This window comes from Pezoporus wallicus, unplaced genomic scaffold, assembly GCF_028554395.1.
Source record: "Pezoporus wallicus isolate ANWC-B61680 ecotype Strahan unplaced genomic scaffold, APGP_CSIRO_Pwel_v1 contig_9449, whole genome shotgun sequence".
Taxonomy (NCBI): domain Eukaryota; kingdom Metazoa; phylum Chordata; class Aves; order Psittaciformes; family Psittacidae; genus Pezoporus; species Pezoporus wallicus.
The window spans coordinates 89,405-111,917 of NW_026641531.1; the positions used below are offsets into that span (position 1 = coordinate 89,405).

At 41.9% G+C, this 22,513-nt stretch overlaps 1 protein-coding gene across 4 annotated transcripts in view; it reads left to right on the forward strand.

Moving 5' to 3' along the window:
* PEAK1 (pseudopodium enriched atypical kinase 1) overlaps positions 1-20,828 on the forward strand; it is a 110,222-nt gene extending 89,394 nt beyond the window's left edge. For all 4 annotated transcript variants that reach the window (XM_057424160.1, XM_057424161.1, XM_057424163.1 and 1 more), the window contains 2 exons: positions 7,563-8,311; positions 16,793-20,828. In XM_057424160.1, coding sequence (XP_057280143.1) covers positions 7,563-8,311; positions 16,793-17,947 — 1,904 coding nt within the window. In that variant the 3' untranslated portion in view covers positions 17,948-20,828. The remainder of the gene's footprint in view (positions 1-7,562; positions 8,312-16,792) is intronic.
* Positions 20,829-22,513: the final 1,685 nt, after the last annotated feature.

The window sequence follows — 22,513 nt, forward strand, 5'->3', positions numbered from 1 at the left end:
TTTCCTGAAATGTGAATTAGTGGCCAACTTATTAATGTGTTCTGCTACTAAAACATTCATTAGGTGTTGTTTATAAAGCATAAAGAGGAAAAATATCCTGCCCAAGAGTGCTGTTAACCTCTACCAAGAGATTGTAACTTCAGGGAAGAAAACTAATACTTATATTTGTATGCTGAATTATTGAAAGATCCAATGAATTGTTTTCGTATATATATGATGTGTATATATATATGTGTATCTGTATATTTTCTGAATGTAGGACATAGCTATGTTACAACAGAATCCAGTCAGTGAATCTAGCCACATCAGAACTATTTACAGCATGGTTAGCCCATGTCCTTAACCAGACTGACATGTAAAAGGGTCAAGCTAAGATATCATTTAATGTATGAAATATCGCTTATTCCTCGTGGTGAGATTGCTGGTTTTTAGCCAGAGTGCTCACACAGCCCAGGAATGACTTGTATTTCATAACCAGAGTGATGCTAGTGTGAATCTTCTGTTCAAATCTGTACTCAATTTAGCTCAGTTTTAGCAAGAGGTCACACCTGATGGCAGCCTCTTCACTGCACAGAATTAGACGTGCTTCCGTTCTGTCCTCCCCACGGCATCTCACAAGCTGGGAGTAGCCAACTCATGGGAAAGGCAATAAAACACCATCAAACACTGGATCAGGTTGCCCAGGGAAGTTGTAGAGTCTCCTGTGGAGAGACTCAAAACCCAACTGGACATGGGCCTGGACACCCTGCTCCAGCTGTGACTCCGACTGAGCAGAGAAGGTTGGACCTGACCAGCTCAAGAAGTCCCTTCCAACCTAAATGCTTCACCCAAATCGCTTCCATCAGTCCTCGTTTTGGGCAGTGTTTTTTCTGTGTAGAACTGTATAAAACGTGACCCTCAGCATTCTATTCAAAATCTCCTCATCCTTGGCTGACTTTTCAGATTTGGTGTCACCAAAGTAAGTTTTAGGTTTGAAAGAGTTAAAGTAACTTCGAGGCTTGGCTTGGTCTGGCTTGGCAAGCTTGCTCCTTGTTAAAAGCATTGCTACCCTAAATGGCACTGAGTTCTCTGGCTGCTGTTCAAGCCCTTCTCTGGTTTATTCAAGCAGCCTCACTAATGCAGATAGCTATCAGGAGATTACTAGGTAGGAATAGAGAATAATTCCTACTTGTTTGCACATCTTACATCACCAAGCAGCAAAATCATAGATTTTGTAAAATTGACAAATACCGATCTACGTAACTGAAAGAAAGGGTGAGACAAGAATTTACATCACATTTGACTCTTGCTTCAACTGCAATTGCTTCCACAGTTACCTTCTTTATAGCTACATACTACAGCCTGTAGTTTGGAAAATATATTGTGACCATTTGAATTTGCAGCATATAATGCACAATATTCACTTTTAAAATACTGATGTAATACATATTCTATGGGGGTTTTATTGAAAAGCAGATAATACTGTGTCGTTACCTTGATAAATGTCTAACCTGCAGTTGTGACACATCACATGGAATTTTATGAACAGAAATTACGGCAAGCTTTGGTAAACTTTCATCTGCAGTCAGGTAGTAGTTTATATTGGGTATTTCCCTCACATGTAGCTGGCTTTGGCCTTCTCCTGCTCCCACAGGAGTTATCCCATCAGCAGTTTACAGTCCTGCCTGCAAAACCTGCAAGTGTGCCTGCAGTTATCTGTCAGGAAAGAAACCGCAGATGCAGAATCTGGGACCAGCTCACGTGTAAAATCTGGGCTGTATTTGCTATTTCAGCAAACCTGTAACATCAGACATCTAGGAGTTAAAAAAGAAAATGTAAAATGCAAGCAGGCGTTACCAAGATGGAGGATTCTTCTCAGATACGGGGTAAAAGAGCTGGGGCTTTCAGGAAACCTGAGGTCCCACTATGATGAGAGATAAAAGAGCCCAGTGTGTTCTGGGTGTGTAAACAAGAGGAGTTTAAGAAGAATGGTTAAAAAAACACTGTACAGGCTCTAAAGAACAGTTTTGCAAATGCCTAGTATTGTGGCAGGCCCTTTATAGGGACTAACTGAAGAAGCTGGATCTGTTTAGCTTATCAAAGAAACAGGGTCTGGCTTGATCATAGTGCGGATGGATGCTCATGTGGTGAGCAGAACTGTGGAGAGGTTTACCTTTGGTATCAACAGCCAACGCATTTAAAACTCCAGTGGATTCTAGATGCAGAAACAAACGTTCAGATGTGCAAGGTCAGGCGTGGCTGTTTCTTTTGTATGGTGTGCCCTTATTCTAACAGAACTTAATTCGGGCAAGCCCTGTAGTTTATGGTAAGGAAGACAAGAGAAGGAAAATCCATTCCTTTATTAACCTTTACTTTTTTCTCTTTGTTTGAATTTATTAAGGAAATAACTTGATTGAACTTGCATCGCTGTAAGTAGATGCAGTATAGATTCTCAGTATACTCGGGGTAGTATTTCTGTCATTTACAAAAAAATAGATTATTTTATTATCAGCCATTTTTCTCCTTACACCTAAAGGCTAAGTTTCTAGGTTTTATGGTTGTTGACACTGGAAAAAATCCCAACCGACAGCATCTGCCATGGAGTATTGCCTCAGTCAGTAAGTTAGACAAGAGCAGTGTGCTTTAGTCAGGCTATAAATAAGGTAGTGAAATCATTGCTGACTAAAACTGACAGTTCAGTGACAGACAGTGATTACAGTATCAGTCTGAGGCATTTTGTATGCTATGTAATTAGTCCAGGTAATATCTTTAACATGGTGTAATGGAGGGCAGGCAGCAAGACCTGACAAGTCACCAAGGCAGACAAGTGTTGCATCTGAAGTTTGTATTTATCTCGTGCTTGCAGTCTGTCTCACTGTAGTTCTGTGCAGAGCCTCAGATTATTGGTAGGAAACTGGAGGTGCATCCTGAATGTTACTTAACAAGTGATATCTCTCCTTTCTGTTACATATATTATCATCCTTAGAAGTGATAAACATGCATTTCTTGCAATTGGGGCTGCGAAGGATGTTGGGAGCTTTTGCAGTGGTTGGAAGGTACTTCACGCATTTGTGGGTTTTGTCATGGTTTGGTTATTTCTATCAGTCAGGGGGTTAAGGATCAGGCTAACTGATCTGCTGCTTATACAGAGAAATCTTTTCCAGGCTCTGTATTACAATAAAAATGCAGATTGCAAAGGATGAATATCCAAGTACAAGGGGAAGAGGGGGAAGTACTAGGACAAGGGTAGAGAGGGGGAATTTCTAAAGTGGAGGTGGCCAACCTGTGGATTTTACTTAGTGAATACTTTAATCAGCTTTTCACAACTGGACTTTGTAAGGTGAAATGGGGATGTACTGACATGAGAACTAGAGGCACATCTGACTCCATTCCTGGCTGTGAGGAGGAACAGGTCAGCAGAGGCTGCCAAAGCAAATGCCACTGGATGGCTCCGAGATCCAGCTGTGTGATCAGCACAGCCCTGTCTTGCAGTGGGTTTCCTGCAGACACCTAAGAGCCACCTGAAATTCCTCTTTCTCACTCTTCTCTACTGTAGAGTCCACAGTTTTGATTTTAGTTCAGTTGGGGTTTTCATACGTGTGGCCTTGGGATATTGGTTATCCATGTTGTACATGCATTATTATTACATTTTTTGTTGTCCTTGGCAATGTAAAATGAAGAGGTTTTGTCAAAGTGATGTGTTAAGTTTGAGACTGGCAGAGGTGAGAGTTATTTTGGTCATTTTAGCCCTCTGGGTCTCGTTCATCCTCTAAATCCTTGCACTGGGGGATTAGGGATTAAGTAGTACTATAATGATCACTAAAATTGAGAACAGAGTTAGTAATCATGGCAGTCATTTAGTGACTACTGTGAATGCTAGAGTATTGTTTTCAGCTCTAAGTCACATCTTCCCACAAGGGATGTTATCCTTGGATGAGAGATGGTAATGGCATATAATCAGAAAACCACTTTCAGGAATCAAGGGGAATGTAGGATATATTACCATGTCAAGAGTAAAATGAGTTTGGAGAAAGTACAGCAGCAGCCTGCTGTCATTGGTGTATTGGCCTATCATGTTTTGTAGAGCAATATATGTCTCAGGAATAGTTCTGATCAAGGCAGGCTGGAAGCATGCAGTGTGTCACCCCCTTGGCTTGCCTGATTCACCATTAGTTGTCTTCCCAGTTAAAGAAGCATTTTACTTCACAGTTCTGACTCTTCCTGACAATGTGTACAGCTGATCTGGTCTAAGCAAAAACCATGGACGGACTGTCAAAAAGTCTAAATAATAATTATGCCATTACTCTAAGAAACACATGCTCATGGAATATAAATGTGAATGAAACCTGAGCCCAGTGTGTCAGATTGACTAGGTTCATGCGCTAACACAAGTTGCAATGCAAAGTCTGATGATAGACCAGTCATCCCCAAAAATAAAATCTAAGTGCTTTAGGACTGATTTGGAGTTTCAGAGCTCTGCATGATACCTGGAGACTTCAGTATCTAAACAGTATAGAGAGCCTGTAATAGATGTTCCTGAACTGCAGAATTACTTAAAGCTCTCTAGAAAGATGCTGTCTACAAAGAGTTCATTTTTTTTTTCTGTCTTTGAGCAGTCTGGAAGCCACTTTAAATAACTTTAAGTGGTAGCCTAATATTGTGCCTGTTCCACCTTTTCATTTGCCTTCCAAGGGTACCTCGGGCTGAACCTTGTAATGTTGGAGCATCTGTGCAGTAGGTATGGAAATGATGGGGTTTCAGCACTGCAATGGGAGAAGGAGATGACAAGCAAGTAAGAGAAGCAAATGGTCTGCCAGGAACTGCATGCAAAAGAACATTCTTGTGCCTTTGGCAGGGACAAAATTTAAGACAACCATTTCTTTTTGCTAGACAATGAATTTCAAATGCAGAACATGCAGCATCACGCCATGCTTGGGGAAAGCTGAGCTGGAAAGAATAGGCCATTGGGCATGAAAGAAATGTACAGCATTAAGAACTCAGCATAAAAACAGTTCACGTGAGCTTTTCAAACACATAGTACAGTTGTCTAGATTACAATATGGAAAACTAGTTCTTGTGGGGAGAAATGATACTGTAACATGACATGTTTTACACACTCATTTTCCTCAGCTGAAAATACTTGGAAAAGTAAGTACATAATGGCTTGCACATGCAGTTCTCTGGATCCTGCCACCCCCACCAGACATCTGCAAAGACAACTTCTGGTTATGAAAACCACCTTCAATTTTGATGTCACAGTTCCAACAGCTACGCAAAAGTCAGTGGGTGCACTCGCAACACCCCTTGCTGTATGAAAGGCTTTTGGAGGACAGAGCCATTAAAGCAGATGGAAAATAAGGGAATCAAGAAGAAACACTGCTGTAAATCTTACCTTTCTTGGAGAGAGCTTGTGCTGCTTTTGCTTGAGATGTGCATCTTGCTGTTTCCCTCTAGCATCTGTGCAGTCCTTGGATGAGCAAGTCACAGAAGCAATATGTATTGGGAAACTGCCTCCTGAAATAAGCAGCAGTTAGGCTATTTTAGCATAGTGGGGAAGAGGGTAAGAATGAGCAAATGGGCACGGGATCTTTAACACAGAGTATTGCAAGGGGTACAAGTACATAGGTCACAGATTTTGTAAGAGTGAGCAATTGTGGAAGACAACACATGTTTGGATGAGCAAGAAAGTTGAAGTGTGAGTGAACTTGTCTCAGGATTAAGCAAAAGCCTGTAGCATCTGGCAGTGTGTGTTTGGCACAGAGACATCAATTCTGCTTTTGACTCCGAATCGTGCCACTCTGTAGAAAGTAACCTTGTGATAGGAGTTCCTGCACTGCTCAGCTGGCCCAAGTGGTACATGCTGCAGCATCTCAAACGGTGACAGGAGGAGCTGCTCTTAGAACATGTTCACTGCAATAGCAAGATCAGAAAGGAGCAGTAGAGGGTCCCTGGACTGCTGAATTTTTTTTAAGCCACTTTAGAATGGCTTGGAGGGGACCTTAAAGAAAATCTCATTCCAACCCCCCTGTCATGTGCAGGTTTATCACAATATCCATGCATATCACAAAATCCATGAGGCTCTTCGGAGGGTTTCTTGAGCTTAAACAAAACATAGAGATACAGCTTCCATTTGTGATGCCATCTTTTCTAGAATGATTGAAAAGACATTGAATGTTAAGAGTTCAAGAGTCAATGCTATTCTGTTTGTGGATACATATAACAACACAGCCCTCCCTGATCTTCTGAATCTAGGAAGTCCTTTTCAGCGTTCTAACCCAGTGTTCCAGGGTTTTGTGCATCCTGGCCAAGAGGATCTTAAATTGTATAGTATTCATGAAAGCTGTAACAACCTATCTTCCAGCGGAAAGGAAGCTGTTGAGTTTCCTTTTCATGGACAGCAAAGTCATTTATTATCTATTATGGACCAAAGTGATGTAATGCCAATCTGAATCTGAGATTCCCCCCAGTTGGGTTCAGCATTCCAGTTCAGTCCTTTCTTTACGAAGACTTGGTGGACTTGGCATTGCTGGGTTAATGGTTGGACTCCGTGATCTTAAAGGTCATCTCCAGCCTAAATGATTTTATGATGCAGCAGATATTATAGAGTCGCATAGCCACAGTGTCTTTCTACTTGCTGCTCCTGTGTTAGGAAGATGCTCAGCTGCAGTTATACAGAGCACCCATTTCACGGCTGCTGTGTTGCAACTGTAAGAATTGGCTTCCTACTTTACCACAGTAGTCAATGAACCTCACAGGAGCAGCAGAAAACTTAGAGAACAATTTCTCTGAAAGCAGTGGTTGATTATTAAGAGTGGAAAAATCTCATTTTTATATGAATAACAAGTGCTTAATTGTCCCAAAGCAGCCAGTTGGTCATTTGTGTTGTCTGTTTAGTGGCTTTTATTCGCTATTATATTATAGTAATTTATTTTTTCTTCATTTCCAAGGACTCTGGCAGTTATAAAGCATAATCGTCCTTTCTAGAAGCCATCCAAAACACATGACTGGAAGTTTATCTTCCCTAGAAGCATGCAAATGTTTGAAACCAGTCTGTCAGTGCAAATCCCATGCTTTTGTGTCTGGACCTGCCGTTTGGAATCTCAAAGAAAGAGTACACAGAGCCACTCAGCAGCATCCACCCCTATATAGCACATTCGAATAGGAAGTAAGGAGGAATATTACACTTGATTGACTGGAGAAGGAATTACAGGGGGCTGGCTGTAATTATTGACACTGGAATTTTGCCCTAGTGCCAAAATGGATGTTTGGGTTTTGCTCACACTTTTTGTCATTAATCCTGTGGGATGTAAAATGCCAGCATTGCTGGCACTGAAGCTAATTTGAATATATAGGCCATGGTCAAATTAGAAACTGAGTGCATATGACAATATATATATGTGATTTGGTCATTTTGATCTCTCATGAGTTCATCTTTTCAGGCATAGATTTAGGTTTTCTTCAAATATTGGGGGTATCTAGCACATTTTAATTTTTTTGCCCTAAAATTCTTTGTAGAGCACAAATACAAGCAGCAGATGCACAGTGCTTTAATCTTCTATTACTGTTATCTTCTTATTACACAGGACAGTCCAGAGCAGCCATGATACCTCCGAAACAGCCGAGGCAGCCGAAGGGAGCTTTGGATGATGCCATTGCCTTTGGAGGACTAGTAGACCAGGAGACAATGAACATCTTACAGCCAACGCCACCTCCACTGCCAAAGAAAACCATTTTGAGAGCGAACACAGAGCCCACTCCCAGAGATCTCCAGAAACAGGCTCTGGAGAACAACCTGTGCATTGTGGCCAATCCCACCTACGATATCGACACCAACTGGGAAGCAAGCAGCGCCTGCTCTTCTGTCAGCCTGGAGCTCAAGATACTGGACAACGAGTCAGGAGATTCCTTGGACAGGCCTACAGAAAAGCTAAGAGCGACCACCTCAGCAACTAACAGTGTTTCCAGCCTAACCACTATCAGTATTAAGGACCGGTGTTCCAACAGCATGGAGTCTCTGACAGGGAGGCGCATCTCGCACACGAAGCAGGGCAAAGGAGTCCAGAAGCCGCAGAGACAAGCACTTTATCGAGGAATTGAAAACCGGGAGGAGGTGGTCGGTAAGATCCGGAGCCTTCACGCTGATTCACTGAAGAAGCTGGCACTTAAATGTGAAGACTTGTTCATGGCCGGACAGAAGGACCAGCTGCGCTTCGGCGTGGACAGCTGGTCGGATTTCCGGCTGACCAGCGACAAGCCGTGCTGTGAGGCAGGCGATGCAGTTTACTACCCAGCTTCTTACGCAAAAGATCCTCTCAACAATTATGCAGTCAAGGTAAGAGGGGCTTGAAAAACAGTAACCCTCCGCATCAGTGACAGAATAACATGCAACACACCCAGTAGCGATAAGCCCTGTAAGTGCATGGTTCTTGCACTTACAAGGCAAGGCAGCACTGCATGAAAAGTCAGATTCCCAGGACACAGGCCCTTCCATCTCCCAAGGAGCCTGGGTTGCACTGTTATCTGCTGTTTAAGTTTCATCTGTTCTTATTGCAGCTCCAAAATCACTAAAACAAAATCAACCCAGCTCAGTCTTTACTGTGATCAGTGTTTCATTAAATACTGAAGAAAAAGCTGTATTACTTTAACGTGTGTCAGCAGCTGTTTGGAGACTTGCAATGCATAATCCTTTGGTTCATCTGCATGCACTAACACATCTCTTAGGAAAGATTTCAAAGTTCTCAGTTTTCAGAGCCATGCAATTTTAAATTTACAGGCTAGGCTAATGTATTTTTATGCTCCCATGCAAGGTCTTATATTTCTATCACTGTTAATCACCAGCCTTCCAGAAGCTCTCTCAAGCCATCAGTGTTTTCTTATAAGCTATACTAAAAAAAGTGGAACGTGTTGGTGTTTTGTGGCCTTTAACTATTCAATTGATTTGGGTCTAGTTTAGTCTTCAGCTAACACGCTACAGAAATAAGATTTACTAGATTTACTCCTGATCTCTTAATGAATAGTTGGCAGTTGTCTCACTAGATGTTGTTACTTTATGGTCTTTTATATAGGTTGGTTGTTCTGAGAGCTGTATCTCTGCAGTTCTCAATGCTTATCTGGTAGGGTGATAGTAAGAAAGACAGCTGAGACTGGGCTCTGTCAGGCTTCCTGTGTGACCTTGAGTAAATCAGTGAATGTTTGACTGCCCCTTGTTGAAACTTGAGATAAAACCTTTATTACCCAGCATAGATAGGTGTGCGCGGCCCAATTGATTATTGCTCATGGAGAATGTTGACATTCTCAGAAGGCTGGTGCTTTACAGGAACAAAATATTATCACTCCTGCATCATCGTTTACAGGAAAGACAAAAAAGAAAAGGTAAGATTGGTACAACTGATATGTTCTTCTTGACTAGAAAAGGCATCTTCCTAAGGCAGATTTGTTGGCATAACCATTGGTACTTCTTTAATCATCAAGGAGCTCTTTTTGATAAGATGTGCAATGAAATACGGGTGTCTTGTGGACGGCTCAGAACCAGACCATGAATATATCTGGCAATCTACTCTGGTTGCAGAATCAGCAGCCTGGCATTGCTCAGTCTGGGGGGGTTTGGTTTCAGTAGACTAATGCAAAAGTGGTTGCTGCTAGGACCCAAGGTGGTATTTTTCTATATAGTCAGGTCTGGGTTATCACTAATGTGATTCCTCTTTGCACAGTATGGATGTGCCCTTAAAGTATTCCCTGATAGGCAAGTTCTACATCGTTGTTTTCGTACCTGCTGTTCAAGAAAGAACAGCAATCTAGCATGGTCAAATATGTGCTTTTTTTATAGCTCCTCTTTCACGTGTCTTAAAAGCAGTTCTCAGACTAACAAAATTCACTGCAGTGTAATATAGGTGTGATGGCCTTGAGAGTGAGCGAAGGATCCACAAAATATCCTTGAGCTGGAGGTCACCATGAGCTGTTGTGCTGTTACAATGAGAGGAAGCTGCTCTTGAAAATCCCCTCCCTATTGCTCAATGTGATGTATGAAGATACAGCCTCATCTTAACATTTGCCCCAAGCTGATCTTTGACTCTTTAAGTCATCAGTCCAGGAGCAGATTTGAACAAAACCTCCTGACAACAGATTGCTATTACATTACACAGAGATTTGGGAATTTAGCTTTAACAGATACACCAGTCTGATCATCATGGGTATTTTCTGAGTGAGTCAAATCATGTAATAGAATATCTCCAGCAAATAAGCTGTGTGTTCCTGCCTTTTTAAATCCCTCATCCCCCCCAAAAATATGGCAAAAACAGTGAGGTTAAAATTATCCAAAATACAGTCTTCCTGTTGGTTTTTATCAAGTCTTAGAAATATAATTTGAAAGTGTATATGGAGCCACACAGTGTAAATTTCTGTAGCTCTTTTCAGTTCTATAGAACTACCCAAGCAACAAGTCAGACACTTCTTAACTTCTATGATTTTAATATTAGATTTGAGGGAAAAATGTGACAACAGGATTTCTGAATTCTTGTTTCTTTGTAGAAAACAAGAGATTCACCTCAAAGAGGGTTAAGTCTTAATACATAAGTAAAAAAAAAACAACAAATCACATTTTCAGATTGTATCTCCAAAAGCAGAATTACAAAAGCACTGTTAAAAAATAAGCTTTCACTATTTGACTGCTGCAGAACTAAATGAAGCAGAATGAACCTTTTGTGCAGATGCATGTACCAGTGCACCTCTGTGTTTCGGTGGTACCACCAAAGATGCTCTGATAAACCTGGTGAAGGGCACAACTTGTTCTGTCAAACATTGTTTGAAGGGGTGTGTTGTTTCAAAGCATCGCTATGCTTTTTGCTTCACTCTCACCTAATCATCATCATCATGCCAGTAAACATCCTGTGCCAAAACTGTTGCAGGAAGTCATGTGGAAATTATTTTGACCGAAACATAAGTAAAACCAGTAAATAAGTCATAAACCTTCTTTTCCAAATGGAAAAACAAGAAGTTCCCGTACAGGAAAGGTTTCCATAAAATTCTAGTCCCTGAAGTACTTTTCCTTCACTAAGTGCAGTACCACTAAGGTAGATCTGGGGCAATATGGGTAAACATTCATCTGAAACCACAGCCTTATCAGTAATTCCAAATATGTAGCATAAAGGTTACATTAAAGTGAAAGCAGCAGAGAGCACAAGCTTTTGTACAGACTGGACTGGATTAGTTTAATTCTTAGTATCTGTATAGATTGAATAAGGCAGTGATATGACACATCCTTTTTATTGGGGAAAAAAGATTACTCAGACTGAGTAACAGACAAGGTAATTACTGTGTCACTGGTGTGAACTACTGCCACTTTCAGTATTAACTCGCAAGGAAATTACTGTACGATATCATAGACAGACACATAGAAATCACGATTCAGAGTCCACATGGAACAATACAGCCGTCAAATCCAGCATGGTTATGGCCTGCAGCTTGTGTGTTCTGGCCACAGGCACACGTTGCAATGCAGTTCAGGCAGGATAACAGGAACTGCAGAGGTGCAAACAGCTCAAAAGGAGCAGTTAAGTTTATTGCTTTGACTGATACAGAGCAGCAGCAACAGTTCTTCTAGCAGTGAAACCTTAGGCTTTCTGCTAAGGTTGCTGTTGCAAGCATCAGCCAGAGCAGTGCAGAAGTACAATAGTTATTGGGCTGAATATGGCTGACAGTTTCCTTGTTGCAGCTGACAGCTCTTTTCCAGTTCTGTTTGGTTTGTCCAGTGTGCTAAGGCGGGGGTTTGGTAACTCAGTTTCCTAGTGGAGCTTCTTGCAGGAGTGTTACTAAAGGTCATCCCAGAACTTCATGCTTCGGATGAAAATAAAGCTCTGGACGTTCATCTTTCAGCCCGTCCCGAGTTCAGTCCCAGCAGCGTACAGCCCTGTATTTTGGCACATCATTAAAAAGTCAAAGCTCTGTTCCAAGGCCAGATCAAGAGAATGAGGTCAATCAGAGATCAAGCTGGCCTCCTTGGAAAACAAGGTTGTGCCAAGAACAAGCTATCAATTTGGGATTAGCAAGCTTTCATTCTGCACAGAATTTCATTTGCAGTTGTCCCTCTGTGCAAGACAACGCAGCAGCACAGATGGTGCAGTCTTTGTGATCTTCTGTGTTTCTCATTTTCAGCATTTGTAAATTCATTTCCCACAATATTCACCGTGCTCTAAGTTCACTGACGCCTGGAAAATGCATAGGACAGAGTGGAAATGAGATTCCCTGCTGGTAAAGTGGAAGTCAGCTGATGGCACAATAGGCTACTGGCCTCATAAAGGAAAAAGAAAAGCTAATGCAGAACAGTTTCTAGAAGCTCTGAACCATTAAAATCTTGCTTCTTAGGGATGGGGGCAGAGGGGAGAAAATGGAAATGGTGGGATATACGGAAACTTGTTCTCACCCCTAGAAATGTGACTGAAGTTTAGTTCCTATGGATGCACTAAAGATACATGATAGCAGTGCATTCCAGTGAAAAGGAAGATGGAAGGTTTCCATTCCTTCCTACTCTTTCTCTGCTTTTCTCTCATTGTTTTCTTGCATCATGTGGAAGGGCTTTCTACCAGCATTGCTTCACCTTTTGAGCAACCAGCTCTTTATCAGCTTTCGAAATGAGGTTTGCCAAGCCCTTATCAACACCTTCCTTTCAGCTACTATCACATACCTTATCTTCATGGCTCAGCTGATTGTATTTCATTAAAGCAAATGGTAAATGAGGGATTGATCCTACTTTCTGTTGGTGTTTCAGTCCAGGTATTTTCACCTTTTTTTCTTTTCCCATGCCCCAGAAAAATAGGAATTCAACATACGAGGTATGTAAAAGGCAACAGGTTTTCCATGGGTTTTTAGAGGAGTTAACTGGAACAGACAAAAGCTTTAAAAGTCATGCAAAGAAAACTGGGCTATGTATTTACTCACAGTTTCAACACAGCATTAACTGTCACAAACAGAAAAGCTCTGTATCCACTCCTTTAGCAATGCATCGCAAGCAGTCTAAAACACTGCTCCCTAAATCTTTTCAAATGTAAATCTAGACTTTGGTTGCATTACTGATTCTCATCATTTTGAAAATGTTATTCCAGTACGAGTTGGAATACAGAGTTATTCCAATACAAAATGCTAGGAGGAGCATTATTACCCATAAACAGTATTAAACACTAACATTCAGCATTCTACTGCAAAACGGGAATATAAAATAGCGTTCTGAGTAGAATCTGCAACTCAGAAAACGGTAACTAGTACAAGAAGTTTGTCAGTAAATTGTATTTACATTCTATAAGCTTTCTTTGAACGGATCAGTAAGAAAACTTGGTCTGCCTCCACTGCTTTCAGCACATTTTCCTCTTCTAATGAGATATTGGTAAATAAGAATGTGAGCTGTCCAATCTAAAGCCCCAGGAGTTACCTGGACTCAAGCAGCTGCATTTGACAGCAGAAGCCTGAAGAGCAGCCAGATGCTTACAGGAATGTTAGTTTATTGCAGGTTTGTCTTGTAGAAAGTGTTTTCTGAATTCAGACAGGTGACCCTTTGTTGTCTTACTCCAGTTCTGGGGTGCAGCTTGTAGACAGCCCAGCTTTCCATTCCCCTTGTCAAGTACAAAGCATTTAGTGTACAGATTTTAGTGTTTGTTTCTATAGTCAGCAAATTAATCAGCCTTAAATAACCCAGCTGCCTTTCCACTTCTCACTTCATGGTGTTCATAAACCAAAAGCAAGGAGCAGAAAATACCTCTCCAGTCAGATCTTGGCTCTCTTGACTTTGTAGATAGTGCATGCATGTTCATGTACCCATATACTTCCCTGCCTTTCATTTCTGTTTTGTCGGTATAAAGAGAGGAGTCTGAAACTCCTAAAAGTGACTTTGGGGAAAGTTTGTGCTGTGGATTCAGACTTGAGAGTGGATGCTGCTCTGGAGGTTTTCATGGACCACACTAACAATGGAGTTAGTATTGTGGCTTGTTCACTCTGGGAAGTGTTACAAGGATCACTACAAACAAAGCTCTGTTCTGCTTGATGGTGGAGAGGTCTTCACTGGAATACTGCATTCATTATAGGGTACCACTCTTCAGGAAGATGTAATAAATGGGGAGAACCCAGAAAAGAGCAACAAAAATTGGAGAGTTAGAAATAAAGATAGGAGAAATGAGGGCTGGAATGAGGGAAAAGAAGGCAACAAGGGGGGGGGGGGGGATTACATTTCCCAAGTGTGAAGGTGTAATGTTAAAAGATAAGAATCTATATTTTTTAAAATACCAGCTAGGAGAAGGGCCATCAGTTCAATCTGTAAAATAGGCTTAGGATTGAATAGCAGGAAGGAAGAGCAAGGAGAAGATAGAGAAGAACAGCTCACTTTTGGGGTGCTTTTAGTAGGCTGGAAAGGCATCCCTTAGGAATGATCCAGCCTGCAGCATACAGATCAGGCCAGTTCTGCTGGCTCAGAGGAAGAGGGAATGAGTGCAAAGGCAGTGTACGCCGCCCTAACAGCTGAACGCCTTTTGGTGCAGAGGTGCGTGGCCAGTCATCTGTAAATCAGAAGGAAGCATCACCACCTCCACAGAGGCCTGTGAGAGCTGCTTCTGTACCATTTGTGAGCCCTTTTCTGAAGTAAGCAGGAAAAATAGGCTGCCTAGGACTGAAACTAGAAACTAGGAATAAATGTTGATTCCTTTTCTTTTTCTATCGGCAAGGAGAAATCCTTTTCATACGCTTTTAAAAAGCCCTTGTATTCACCAAATTGAGAAGTATTAGTTCTTTTAAGAACAAATACTCTGTGGATTATATATTCCTAATAGAATCCAATATAGTACAAAAGCTAAGGGTAAATGCTTGTTTGCACTTTTCTTACCAGCGAGTAAGCTTGACCTTAAAATTAAAACTCTTTCAGAATGGGTTTCTATTTTGGATTAGGTCACTTTAGCACTTTTAAAACTAAAGGCTGGATTACAACAGCCTGAACTTTTTCTGCAGTTGGAATTTATTATTCCCATGGCTGGCTGTACAGGAGAAAGGCCATGGACTTGCAGGGCATGGAAGACTAAATTATTCCATTTTCCTTAATAGCTGCTCTCCCACTCCGATTTGATACATGCTGGTAGGGTCTATATAACACTTTTCTACTCCTGCCTTCTGTGCAGTATTAAGGATGTGATAAATCTGTGTCTCCCAGACACAATCAGCTGGCATTTTCTTTTTATGTATAATTCAAAGGTTAATGCTGTCTTCTTACTATATTTGTTTAAACTTTTGTTACCCTTGAGAGAAGGGAGGGGGGGAACTTTCCATCAGGAACTGACTTCACCTCTAACAGGAGAAAAGATATTTGCAAATATGAATTGGCAAGAGCCACTGTCCAAACAGGGCAATTCTCAGCATTTCCACAGAATTATGACTTTCCTCACTCAAATAAAATGGACTAGAAAATGCATTTTTCACATTTGTTTCTGCATGGCAGTTATAAACAGCCAGTTTAAGGCACTGTGTACATAATATGCGGGGAAGTCTAAATGCATGGTGTCAAAGACAGGAGGACAGTCAAATACTGTTACTACTTGTGTCTACTTTCATATGATTATTTGCCAATGCACTTTGCTCATCAATAAGCAGAAGACTCGATCTCCCATTAAACTATATTTCTTAACCCCGTAAGCATAGAAAAGATGAAAGGTTTGGGTTTTAGTGAGATGTATTCCTATTTTCTCTTCCTTTGACCTTTGCAGTTAAGAGCGGTTGGTGCATTATACCAACTGAATGCTTGGGCTCTAACCTTGTAAAGCTTACAACATACACTCAGCTTTACACACTTGAAATGATCTCCCTGAAGTCGGTAGAACTAAGGTTGACATGCAAAGTTCAACACACCTGAGTCTTTGTAAGGCTGTAATGTTAATCAGTAAGTGCCTTAGAACAGAGGCCCTAATAGAGGCTGTCCAGTGACTGTTGTCAGAGGGTCAGAGCAGCCAGTTGTTAATGTCAGTGCCAACAGTTACTAAGGATAATTATTATGGTGATAATGTACATATCAACAAGATATTGCTGGACAGAATTAAATACAGCTCTATATGGCAAAATAAAAACATATACTTAGGATCAACGCAGTTAAGGTACCACGCTCTACTGAGTTTCCATTCCTCATCTCAGGCACAGCAAGTCCGCTTGCCAACAGCCTCTGCCATGCACACATACACCCTTCACTGCAGACATGATGTGTTAGCTTGACACAGCTGCAGCTGATAGATTGCAGTTTCCAGGTACTGTGGGCAAGGAGCATGCATCCAGTCACTTAGCTCAGCTCCCAGGTGGTAACTTGTTATGCTGTGCTAACTCAGTCCTGCAGTCGTTTGATCATACCCTCAGATATTCCATGCATGTTTGTTTGTGTCTCCTATTGCCATTGATTATTTTTACCTTATTCAAGCTTCACACCAAGCTGAGAGAAGAACACAAAATAGAATGATATGGATAAACAGTAATTGTAAAGTAAGCTTCACTGCCTTTGCCATGTGTCAGCTGCTGTTCTGACTGGGAGTGCAACCTGCCTGAACTGTATTTTCCAGTGAATAATATATGCACGGGGAGATCTGTCCACACGTGTTGGTCTGCACTTGCTCACTATCCGATGGAAAGTGTTCATGTGCCTTAAGATAGGCTGCCAAGGTCAATTCAGGAAAGAACTTTTTCAGTGTTTGTGTTTAGGGTTACCCTGTGAATGCCCATCAACAAAGTACCTGTTAAATATACAGATAGATATATAATTTACAAATGTAAGTGTTATGCCTGTTCTGTTTATTTTCTTCCCCAGATTTGTAAGAGCAAAGCTAAGGAATCCCAGCAGTATTATCACAGCCTGTCTATCCGGCAGAGCCTGGCTATCAACTTTAACATCCAGCAGGACTGTGGCCATTTCCTTGCTGAAGTGCCAGTTCGTCTCCTTCCGTGGGAGGATGCTGATGCACCAGAGGTGGAAGAAGAAGAGCAGGAAGAAGAGGAGAAAGAGCCTGAGGAGAAGAGAGACACTCCTACCAGTCCAGAGACTCCACAGAAAGACAACTCGAGCAACCAGGGGACCATCAGCAAGCCACGCAGCCGCGTTGTGGTCATCACACGGGAGGTCCCATACTTAACAGTGGCTGACTTTGTGCGAGAATCTGCGCCCCGCCATGCAAAGAGCCCAGATTTGTATGAGAGGCAGGTCTGCCTGCTCCTGCTACAGCTGTGTCTGGGCCTGGAGCACCTGAAGCCCTACCATATCACACACTGTGATCTGCGCTTAGAGAATCTGCTGCTTGTTCATTCCAGACCAGGCGGCAGCCCTCTGAGCTCTGAGTCCATGGAACCCAGTCCCAACACTGCTTGCCCAGCCAGGTTAATAGTGAGTAATTTCTCGCAGGCCAAGCAGAAGAGTCATATGGTGGATCCTGAAGTCCTACGGGATCAGTCCCGCCTTGCTCCAGAAATCATCACTGCAACACAGTACAAAAAGTGTGATGAGTTCCAGACTGGCATCCTCATCTACGAAATGCTGCACTTACCCAACCCCTTTGATGAGAATCCAGAGCTGAAGGAGAAGGAATATACTCGTGCTGATCTCCCCAAGATTCCTTGCCGTTCCCTCTACTCTCAAGGGCTTCAACAACTTGCCAGCTGCCTGCTGAATCCCAACCCTTCGGAGAGGATCCTGATATCGGAAGCAAAGGGAATCCTTCAGTGTTTGCTTTGGGGTCCACGTGAGGACTTGTTCCACGCTCTAAGTACATCTTCCAACCCCTCACGGAGAGATGCTGTGCTTCAGAACTGGCTGGATATAAAAAGGACGCTGCTGATGATCAAGTTTGCAGAAAAGTCCTTGGACAGGGACTGTGGAGTTATTCTGGAAGACTGGCTCTGTTGTCAATACCTGGCTTTTGCCACTACAGACTCACTTCATCGCATTGTGAGAATCATGCAGCAGCACTAGTTTGTAGAGCCTGTTGCTTTTCATGAAGCACCTCCCACCTCCACCCCAGCCCTCCCTCCAGCTTGCCCTAGGGCTCACACTTCATACGAGTGTTAAGAAACAGCCTAGATATCAAAGCCAGCAACTCTGAGCAAATAGGTTCTAAGTGGAGAAATTGCATCCTGTACCCAGTATGACAGAAACTTTACCTTTTTTGCCAGGCCTGTTAGGGATTGATTATATGTACATGACTGCATTTGGACCAGACAGTATGTAACTTGATTAATATCTGGCTGAAAAGGAGAGCAAACTTTGATACCACTATTTCTACCACTGCAGTAAGCAAATTGCCCTCCTCTGCTGGTTAGCTTCTGTCATTTCTGTATGTAGCATTGGTTAGTGAATAGCAATGACCATAAGCAGAGATGGATTAGTTGTGAGATGAGTGATCCACCATGCCACAAAACACTCATTTGCTTCCATGCCACATACCACACAAAATTTGCCCTTAGCTTGGTCAGTCCCCCGCCATGTGGGTGAATCCTCTTTCCTTTGGTCTCAACTAAACAGATTCTGATCTTTCTCTTACACTTTACTCCTTCTTTTTTCCCTTCCCAGCTGTGGCTCCCCTGCTGACTGCAGCAAGTCTCAGTGGGCAGTAAGCACCTGTGCTCAGACCTCCTCCCTCCTGCTCTGACTCACTGCCTACCCATCTCCTTTCTAATCACGGAGCCCTGATTTCAACAGCACTGCCTTAATCAGACCATTACCCTTAGCTTAAGACCTCTGCATTAAAAAGCAGACTATGCACACTTTGTCTATCCCATTTCCTACATGACATTCACAAGCCTGGACTGTTGATGTACTGTAGCTATAACCATGTTTATACAAGAACAATACAACACATGGTGGGCAATTGAAATTCCCCTTCCGTCGCAAAAGGCACTAAAGCCTGACTTGAAATGGATAGGATGTACATAACCTTCTCTGACAATCACTGCTGTGAATCTGGGATAAAAATAACAGCCACCTCTTCTGGTTTATTTTGGTCTGCTCTTGTCACTTGTGCCATATTGCAAAGTGGGACTGAAATTGGCTCTGCTGGTATGTTGGCAGGAGATAGAAATGTTTAGAGCTTGTCTGTGTGTAGCTAACAGGCCACATGGAGACACTTTTACTGCAGACACAGTTCTCTGAAGGGTAAAAACAAGGGGGCAAAACCACTTGTTTAATTATTGAGGGAGCTGTTAAGTTTGGCAGCCACAACTAACAGTATCGTGATCCATTTTCCCCACAGCGGTGTTTGGCTGCTTCTCTCTTGTCTGTTGTAATGAGTGTTTTCTAAGATTGCTATAGGCAACACCCTACAAATGGAATGTTGTTAGGACAGCACAAAGAGCATTGCGGAGTTTTGGACTAGAGCAGGAACTGGGATCAGAGACAGCATTTTTAAAACTCAACCTGAAGGAGCTTTTCCCTTTGAGAGGCCACTGCTGACTTCCTTCCTTCTTCCTTCCTTCCTTCCTTCCCTGACCTCAGGGCCGTTTCCTCTGGAACCTCCGCAGCTGTACAGACAGTAGCTTTGCTCAGTCTTGCTAGGCTCTGAACCGCTTCCTGAAGCGCTCGGAAGAACTGATCTGGATGCAGGGGAAAGAGCGATACCCAATATTCTGACCTGGGTGATGGAAAGCAGACAGCCCTAGTTATGAGCCTGTGCTTCGCTCCTATGGATCTATGTGCAATTCTTGTATGTATTTTTTTAAAGCTGTACATTATAGTGTTCACTTTACACACCAGCCTTTACCTGATGCTAGATCTGCAGCCCCTTCCTTTACTTTTCCTGGCACATAAATGCACAGATATCCGTGTGTTCTTTTTATGGATTGATGTTTCATTTTAATTGTTAAAACTGTGAGGAACCAATTCACTTCAGCCTTGAAACAAATAGCCACTTTATACAGCATATGCATGCTTGGACCAGATACATGGAAACTGAACAAACAGTCCCTGCAGGCTTAAAGTCAGCAAAACTAGCTCTGGATCCACACCGTACATCTGGAGGGGCTGAAATGTCTCTATTATTCTTCTCTGGCATCTCTCAGAGCTAAGCTGAATAGTGTGTGGAAGCCTACATCGATTGTGCTGTAGTATAGACTGTCTTTGTGACCTTTCTAAAGATTTTTTCTGTTTAAACTTCTGATGATTATTCTGTTGTTTGATTCACCTGTATCAGTGAAGGATCAGGCAAGGATAAGGATAATATATTTTAATGTGATATATATATATTTTCTTTCTCTTTTTGCAAAAAGGTCAGGATGGTGGCATTGATGCAGAAAAAGAAGACAGTGCATTAAAAGCCCAAGTGCAATGTATGTAGTTGAGGTACTTCCACTACATTGGGAAAGAAAGTTTCTACACTACTGCTGAGCAGCTTGTAGGAGAACCTTTACAAAGAGTCACACACACATTCAATGCAGCCCTGCTTTATCTGGACACAGGAGGGCAATGCTCTCATAGTTTAAATACACTGAGCATGACAAGTCACTTGTGTGCTATCTACTAGCTATTAGTCACAATGTGCTGAGCTACGAGTAGGGCTTCTTGTTCTCTGTGGTCTGGTTTTGTGTTTGTTTCGTAGTGTGTGTGCACATAACTTCTCACCGAACTCATGCAGGCTGTACGAGCAATTCCTGGACCACTTGCCATTGCAGTGGGCTGATTCCTTGAAGCCGGTAGGTGTTTCTGTGTTCCTGGACACGTGTTCTCAGTGTCACTTTCGTGTCAACATGCACATGCAAAGCTGAGTTTTGAATGTTTTACAGCCATCCGTATTTAACGCAGCTGGTCCGAAGCCTTTGTATCTCTAGCTATCTAATCTCAGTTTGTATCTTTTTGTGATGAACCAATACTCATTTTAGCTCCGCAGTATAATCAAGCATGGATAGATGTTCACTACCAATCTCTTTCTTGTGCAGCACTGGGTAAACTCTAGCAATTTGTAATGTTGTGTGTTTTTTTTTCTTTCAAAGAGAAGGAATGGTCAAAGTAGTCAAACACAATCTGGCCTGAGCTATTCCTTGGCGAGCTTGAGTCTGACTTTGCAGATACACCCATAACTGATGATTGTAACTGTGTTTGTGGTGGTTCTCCATCCTGGCAACACATAGTGCCACATAAATATAGAAGAATGTATGCGTTAAACTGATTGTAAACACATCCTAAGAATGCTACAGCATAATTGCTAAGCAAAAGGAAAAAAACCCGTTCTGTTTGTAACTGGGATCCTGTATATGGCAGGAACAAACCCCCGGCTGTGCATGTTACAACTTACTTGAATATGTGCACAGATCTTGAATTATTTGTTTTTAGCAATGTCGCACTTTCAGTTGAGCTCAAGAAATAGGAAGAGCTGCAAATCTAAGATAACAGTATTGACTGTAAATATATATTTTTCTATTAATAAAAGCTGTCATTCAAATATTTTTAACATGAACTCTAAAGATTTTTCCAGTGGAAACTAATTTCTGGGAGAATCAAACGCTTGTTTGAAGAATTACGATGAGTGGTTTCCGATCCTATTAGAGCCATTAAAACCCTCTCTAATGTTACAGAGAGAGCACAGAGATTGGATTCACAATGTTTAGTGCCTTGTCAAGAAACTCACATGTAGCTGGTCAGTTGGTGGAAATCTTATTCTTTTCATAACAGCCCTAGAAATAATACTGCCCACATTAAGATGCGAAAGACTTCCACACAATTAAATGCTGTACTTTGTATCACACGGAGCTGATCTATTCAGTGAGATTTGCTTTGCCGTTTCTGTGAATGAGTTCCTTTAGGTTGCTTGTGGTACAGCATAAACCTGAACTAACAAAATCCGGGGCTTTCAAATTTGGCATCTGCACAGGGAGAATAGTAGTGGATAACAAGTCGATGGGTCCAGACTGACCACAGCATCAAAAGAAGCCTATTGCTTTGACAATCTACTGCAGAGAGCTCAGCTTCTAGGGGATGAGGAATCTGATTAGTCTGGAAGAAGCTGTGAAGGTAAGATGTGCTACTCCTGCTATAGGTAGTGGATGTGCTGCATTCCGTACTCTGTGGTATGAAATGCAAACCTCTGTTAAAACAGGAATTCTACAAAACTGCTCCTAAGATGTTATGGAAAGTGGTTTTGGTTTGTGTTTCTTAAATAGGAATTACTTATTCACTAATTACCTTTCAAACAGCAGATCTGATCTAGTCAACATGCACCACCAGGTGAATATAAAGAGGATCTACTAGTCAAAACTTCTCTACAAATTTTCAGGAGTGAGGAAATCCAGGATTTTGTTCTGGAGTGTTTGGAATATCCAAATACAGAAGCCAAATTTTCCTTCAAAACCCAGACATGATGAAATCAGTAACTCAAGCTAGGATATGTTGCTGGCCCACAGACAAGAATGCATGTAGCAATTACAGGAATGTTCCACCTTAAATCTTTATTGCTCCGCGCACCCCGGCAGCACCTACAGTGTATGAATGGATCATGACATCTTAACACAGGGGAATTCCCACATGTTAGAGAGAAAAAACATATTCTTTAGA